Below are 7,356 nucleotides of genomic sequence, written 5' to 3' on the forward strand. Positions count from 1 at the left end.
TGAACAAGCCAAGCTCCTTCAGTCTGCCTTTGTAGGAGAGGTGCTCCAGCCCTCAGATCATCTTTGTGCCCCTCCTATTGTACTCTGTCCAACAGCTCCACATCTTTCTTGTGCTGGAGGCCCCTGACCTGAACGCAATACTCTGTGTGGGGCCTCACGAGGGCGGAGAAGACAGGGACAATCCCCTCTATCACTCTGCTGCCATCACTCTTACGATGCAGCCCAGGATATTATTGGCCCCCTTGGGCTGCAAGCACCTAAGTCCTTCTTGGCAGGGCTGCTGTGAGTTCTTCTCCCCGTCTGTATATGTATCTGGGATTGCTGTGACCCAAGTGCAACGCTTTTTGAACTTGGCTTTGCTGAACATCATTAGGTCTATTTTGGCCCACCTTTTGATTTTGTCAAGGTTCCTCTGATGGTATCCCTTCCTTTTGCCATATCAACTGCACCAGTCAGCTTGGTGTCATCTGCGAACTTGCTGAGGGCACACGCTCAATCCCATCATCTGTAAAGCTGATTAAGATGTTAAACAGTACTGGTCCCAAAACTGACCCCTTGGGGGACACAACTCATGACTGGTCTCCACCTGGAAATAGGGCCATTGGCTATATCTTTCTGTCTATGACCTTCCAACCAATTCCTTATCCGCTGAACAGTCCAGTCTTTAACATTATAGGACTGTTATATGAGAAGTGGCTGAGAGAAGTGGCTTTTCAGTCTTGGGACAAGAGACAGTCAGGACAAGAGAAGGTTCAGAAGAGACTGACATCAGCATGCATAAATATCCTACAAGAGGATATAAAAAAGACAGAGCCAAATTTTTCTCAGTGGTGTCTAGTGAAAAACAATGCACACAAACTGGAAAAATAATAATAATAATAAACGATTTTAAACAAAAGGTGTGTTTTTTTGTTGTTGTTATTTTTATTTTACTTTTTCTTTTCCTGTAGAGATGACTGAATGGTTGAACAGGTTGCCCAGAGAAGTTGTGAAGGCTCCATCCTTGGAGATATTTAAAATTCAACTGGACAAGGCCCTGTTCAGCTTGCTGTAGTTGATCCTGCTTTGAGGAGGTCAGTAGAATAGATGGTCTACAGATGATCCTTCCAAACTTGATTCTGTGTAAGGCCTATAGCATTAGAATGATCCTTTCTAACAGGACTGTAAACTGTAATGTGCTAGTGGAAACCTGAGACAAGCTGCAATCATCATGTATAAGACTTCTCAAAAGTCTTGCAGCAGAGTTGAATCTGTTAGAAAAGGATGATCTCTGAATCATGTTTAAATTAAAGGTCTGGATTGGTGCAATGACATTTGAAAAACAATGCGATTTGTCTCCCTAAAGAGTCGATGTCAAAAAACAAATGCACGTTAACTGCTTTTGAGACAGAGGCTGCAGATGAAGAGAGCTTTTCATGCATTTCCTGGAGGCACTGCTCGGCTGCAATCCATAGCTGATTTTAGGAGTGGGAACGCACAGGTGTAGGAGGCAGTGCAATCTTGCAGACAAGCTGGCTCTACAAATAGCAACTCAGATAAAACAGCGCACGAAAGAGGTGTAAACCTTCTATAAAAGTGGGCAGACTGAGCCTTGTTGTCGCTCACACCTTGAATATAAATCAAAAAGGCAACAGCGCCTGGTGTTGTGATTTACCCAACCGCCTTCCCGTGGCACAAGAGGGCTCCCTAGCATCCGAGGTGCTCGGCGCCAGGATTTCCTCGGGGAAACGCCAGCTCTGCTGCCGGCCGCGTAGCGCTGCGGGCAGGGCTGCGAGTTCCCGCCTGTGTGCGGGCCGTGCCAGAAGCGAGCGCGTGCGAACTGCCCTCCGCTCCCCTCCATCTATGCGGCAAAACGAAATCCAACAGAGGACGGAGACGCGAGCGCTAGCGAGTCGGCGCAGCCAGGCTTCCGCAGCGTCCCAGGCCCGACGCAACCTGATCGGGCCAGCCGGAGCACGCCGGCACAGACACACAGACACCCCAGCGGGGACCGCGGCGTGACTCGCCCGCGGCGACACCTCCTCCACCCCTCCCCCCATCCCCCGCCGCGGGCCGACAGAAACCCCGCGCAATGCGGGGAAACCCTCGCCGCCACACTGCGCATGCGCATTGCGACCGCACTGCGTCGCCGGTGCCGCTTGGCCCGGCGCCAGGGGAGCCCCGCGCCGGCAGCGGGGCGGAGCGGCGGCCGCGTCGACCGCTTATTTATAGCACGGGAGCCTCCCCGCTGGCCCGTGGAGTGTTCTCTTGTGTCTCTGCGCTGTGTGCGCCGTTTCGGGCAGGAAGCTGAAGCTCTCAGCTCCTTGGCAAACAGCCGCGGTTCCGTGCGGAGCAAGAGTGAGAGCCGGCTGCGGGGCGGCAAGCAGCTGCGACCGTATTAAGGCGCGTCCTTGAGGGTTTATACCCTGAGGGTACGTGAGCGGAGTCCCGAGCGGTGTCGCTTCACAGCGCACCCAGCACAGCGGGTGCCGCAATCGTGCGGCGCCTGCTCTCCATTGCGTGAGGGCGACGCAGAGAGTCCCGGTGCAGGGCCGCGTACAGAGCTCCTTCGATCTCGGCAGAGCTACGAAGTGCCGGAGGTCTCCTTTCCCGAGAGCGGGCAGCCCTCGCCAGACCGCACTGCCAGCACCCGGGAAACGCCGCATGGCGGCTGCCGGCGCGCGGCCCCCCCACGGGCACCAGGGGAAGCGAACAGCGCGAGCCGAGAACGAGGCGGTGGCGAAAGCCCTGCCTTGAGCCTGCCGCCGACGGCGGAGTTGAGACAACCCAGGCGGTCCCCAATGCCTCCGCGCTGTCCGCCCGGCGGCGGAGCCGCTCACTTTCGCGGCCCGGAGGCGGGCGGGCGGGCGCGCGCACGTCCCGGCGGCAACCCGGCTCCCGCGCCAGGGCTCCCCGACCCCGCCTAGCCGGGACCGGAATCACCAAATAAGGAGCGGGATGTCTCCGCCGGAACCGAGACTTATATGGCCGCTTCCTAATATGGAAAGGACAGCGGAGGCTTCCGGCGGGCAGGCCGGGGCAGGCGGGGGCCGGACAGCGCGGGTCTCGGGGCTGGCATAGCTGAGGTGATGCTGCTCGCGGCAGGACACCGGGCCGCTGCGGGTGTGAGGGCAGTGGCGGGCGCGGGGCTCTCAGTCCAGTGCGGGTGGGGCACCCACCGCCCGGCTTTCCCCGGTGCCAGGCGCTGACGCCAGGCGGGGTCCTCCGGCTCGCCTCCAAATAAGGGCTTCCTGCTTCCCATATATGGCCATGTACGTCAGGGCCGGGGCGGGCTGCGGCCGGTGGGATCCGATATATAGAGGCGGCTCCAGAGTGGGCGAGGAGCCGAGCGCTTCCAGCGGGCAGCGGGGGGAAGCCCCGGGCCGTCCGGCGGGCGGGAGGCGATCGCTTCCAGCGGGCAGCGCTGGGTGGCCGCGGCGCAAGGGCAGGCAGCAGGCAACGGCCGCCTCACCGCAGCCGGCCCGTCCGTCGGGCCCGCGGCGGCGGCGTCACCCGTCAGAGCCCGAACCCGGCTCCCTCATGGCTGCGGCCAAGGCAGAGATGCAGCTCCTGCCCTCGCTGCAGATCTCCGACCCCTTCGGCGTCTTTCCGCACTCGCCTCCCGCCATGGACGGCCACTATCCCAAACTGGAGGAGATGATGCTGCTCAGTGGCGGGGGACAGCAGTTTCTTGCGCCTTCCGGGGCGCCTGAGAGTGCGGGCTTCGGCGTGGCCGGGGAGCCCGGCGAGCAACACTTTGAGCACCTCGCGGCAGGTAAGCGCGATGGCCTCGCCCGGGCGGGCAGGGGAGTCCTGGTCAACCGCGGAGGCGGCAGCGCCCACGGGAGCTCCGAGACGCAGCGATGCCTCTGACCCGGCGGCTGCGCGGGGATATCTCCTATGTTGTGCGTCAGCGGCTCTGGGCTCGTTGCTGCTGGAGACCTGCCAGCGGCGCTGCAATATGTTGCACTCAATTATTAATTAACCAGAAGCAAAGATCTGGGGCTGCACTGCGTGGGGATGGCTCGTGAAGCACTGACAGCAGCTCTAGAGCTGCAGTGGCTGCTAGAAGTAATCACTTCTCTTCTATTTTCAGACACTTTCCCTGAGATCTCCCTGAACAACGAGAAAACCATGCCAGAAACCAGCTATTCCAACCAAACAACACGGCTACCACCAATTACCTACACGGGGCGCTTCTCCCTAGAGCCAGCCCCAAACAGTAGCAACTCCTTATGGCCAGAGCCCCTCTTCAGCCTTGTCAGTGGGCTGGTGAGCATGGCTAATGCACCTCCCACCTCTACACCTTCTTCATCATCGCCCTCCTCTTCGCAGAGTACCCCCCTGAGCTGTTCTGTCCAAGCCAGTGAGAACAGTCCAATTTATTCGGCTGCACCAACTTTCCCCACTTCCAGCTCTGATATTTTCCCTGAACCACAGACCCAGTCCTTTCCCAACCCCTCTGGAGTCCCCATCCAGTATCCACCTCCAGCTTATCCGACTGCTAAAACCAACTTCCAGGTGCCAATGATCCCGGATTACCTGTTCTCGCAGCAACAGAGTGAGCTCAACCTTATCTCAGCTGATCAGAAGCCCTTCTCAGCCCTTGAGACCAGAGCACAGCAGCCTTCCCTCACACCGCTGTCCACTATCAAGGCATTTGCCACACAGACTGGCTCTCAGGAGTTGAAGACCCTCAACACTAACTATCAGTCCCAGCTAATCAAGCCCAGCAGGATGAGGAAATACCCTAATCGTCCCAGCAAGACACCTCCTCATGAACGGCCCTATGCTTGCCCAGTGGAGTCCTGCGACCGGCGATTTTCACGGTCTGATGAACTAACTCGTCACATTCGCATCCACACTGGACAGAAACCTTTCCAATGCCGCATTTGCATGCGGAACTTCAGCAGGAGTGACCACTTGACCACACACATCCGCACACACACAGGAGAGAAGCCATTTGCATGTGACATTTGTGGCAGAAAGTTTGCCAGAAGTGATGAGAGGAAGAGACACACTAAAATCCATCTTAGGCAGAAGGACAAGAAAGTGGAAAAGGCAGCTTCAGTCTCAACTACTTCTTCCCCTGTTGCTGCCTACTCATCCTCTGTGGCTACATCCTACTCTTCCTCCATAGCCACCACTTACCCCTCACCAGTGCGCACAGTGTATTCCTCCCCTGCTTCCTCTTCCTATCCCTCCCCTGCACACACGGCATTCCCATCCCCATCTGTAGCAACCACTTACCCCTCTGTCACTGCCACTTTTCAGACCCAAGTGGCCACTTCCTTCCCATCTCCTGGGGTTACCAATAATTTCAGCTCACAGGTGACTTCAGCACTTTCAGACATGACATCAACCTTTTCTCCAAGGACAATTGAGATTTGCTAAGATTACCTTCTGGAACAGGAGCATTCACCTCTTCCACTGGTACTATGAGACATGGAGTCTTCAGTTACTCCCTCAACACTGTATGTTGCAAGGCTATCTAATATTTCTTTAAAATTCAGCTGCCTGAAAAAACTGCTGTTTAAGTTTTCCACCACTGTTGATTAACTTAATTTGCATGGACTGTGGATATAAGTTCAGTATAATTTTCCCCATAAACAAACAATAGTATTTTATTAGGAGGAAAGGACCTTTAATTAAGCACATAGCTGATGTAAATTGTATGTGTGCCATGGTTTTGCTTTCCTTTAGGTACTGTTGATGTTGAAAAAGTTTTGCATATCCATGTTGTATTATTTGGAGTTTGCAGGGCCATATTTTGTAAATGTTAATTCTATTTTAGTGGCAATGCTGTAACGAGTTTAAAACTTCTTTGGGTACAGCACTTACTGTATTTGAGCATGTAAGAGTGATGTTATGTAAAAATCACCTGATATGACACTCAAATGTGGCAGAAGTTTTGTTTTTAAAGTTACAAGTCTTGGTGCCTTTTTGTGAAGCCTTGCTGATGTCATGCATTTGTGTGAATAGATGCTTTGCATCTTGCCTTAAAGCAAAAGGGATGTTATGCAAAGAATGTAAGAGAAAGCAGGGAATGGATGGGGAAGGGAGCACTAGTATGCCCTGGGAGACAGAATGTAAGCAAAAAACCCCACATAAACAAATAAGAAACAAATTAAAAAAAACAACAACAGCAACAACAAAACCCCACTTCTCAAAGTCTATTTTTGTTACAAAAATGTAAATTTATAAGTACATATATTCAGGAGTTGGAATGTTGTAGTTACCTACTGAGTAGGCAGCAATTTTTTGTATGTTATGAACATGCAGTTCATTATTTTGTGATTTATTTTTACTTTGTAATTGTGTTTGTTAAAATGAAAGTGACTGTTTGGCTTCTAAATACATTGAATGCGCTTTCCTGCCAATGGGATATTTGGTGTACCAATACCCTTCAGAAAATGTAATAAAAAAACAAAATCAAATCATGTAAGTTTTCACATTTTCCTTTAAGCTGCCACATAAGAAGCCTACTGCAGCAAACCTGACTGCTAGGAAGTAACGGGTGCTATTTGTTTTCTGGAGAAGTACCTGCACGAAGAAAGGAAGGAGTATCAGTCACTCCTGTATCCAGGAGTGCTGTCAAAGGTGTGGATACAGCAAATGCCCTTGAATTGGTTGCATCATCTACTATTCAGAAGTAATCACAATTCCTGTTTTCTGGCTTCTCTGGAAGCATGTGAGCTTATCACAGAAAGAAAAACAATGCTCCCAGTGCTGAAGGTGAGGCTTAAAAGTCAGAATCTCAAATATGCAAAGACCTTACTGGGTAGTGAAAAGGGGATGTCAAGGCAATAGCATAGTTTCCAGGCTGAAAATAAAATAAGCACAGTACACGTGGCTGATGGATGCAAGGAGGGAGATGAGAATTGTCATAGCTTCTTCTGGTACATAGCATAAGGGGATAAGAAGTGCATGTGCCCAATGGCCTGTAGTACATATGTTTTAGTGTTTGGAGAAGGAAAATGCATCTTTATTTGATGGCTTAAAATATATTTCAGAGTGCACAAACTCTCTATAGAGTGAATTCAGAGGAGTTTGCAGCTGTGAGAAGTAGCAGTGCAGATCTAGAGAAGGGTTCTAGTGTCAGTCCTTCCAGGTAGGTTCTTTACAAACTACTTGATAGCTAGAGTTGTGAGGCACTGAGAAGCAAATACAGGAGTTGATGCCTATATCTGGCATAATGTTCAATGGGAAGCAGTTTCTGTAGGAGATGGCACACCCTAATACTAGCCAAAGTCAAGTCCACAGGCTCAGAAGTACAACAAGCTGAATTCCCTGGATAGTTCCTTTTGAATGCAGCCCTTAGATTTTGCTCTAAACTGTGGCAACTTTCGCTTTGAATTGTCCATCCACATGCATGAC

General features: G+C 52.2%; 1 protein-coding gene across 1 annotated transcript; it reads left to right on the plus strand.

The window, feature by feature from the left end:
* Nucleotides 1–3,286: 3,286 nt before the first annotated feature.
* EGR1 (early growth response 1) lies at nt 3,287–6,419 on the plus strand. The gene is made up of 2 exons (XM_010719204.4): nt 3,287–3,754; nt 4,076–6,419. Exons 1-2 carry the CDS (start codon nt 3,520–3,522, stop codon nt 5,371–5,373), a joined length of 1,533 nt encoding a protein of 510 aa, XP_010717506.1. The 5' UTR covers nt 3,287–3,519; the 3' UTR covers nt 5,374–6,419.
* The last annotated feature ends 937 nt before the right edge of the window (nt 6,420–7,356 follow it).

The sequence above is a fragment of the Meleagris gallopavo genome, chromosome 15 (genome assembly GCF_905368555.1).
Source record: "Meleagris gallopavo chromosome 15, MGAL_WU_HG_1.1, whole genome shotgun sequence".
NCBI classification, from domain to species: domain Eukaryota; kingdom Metazoa; phylum Chordata; class Aves; order Galliformes; family Phasianidae; genus Meleagris; species Meleagris gallopavo.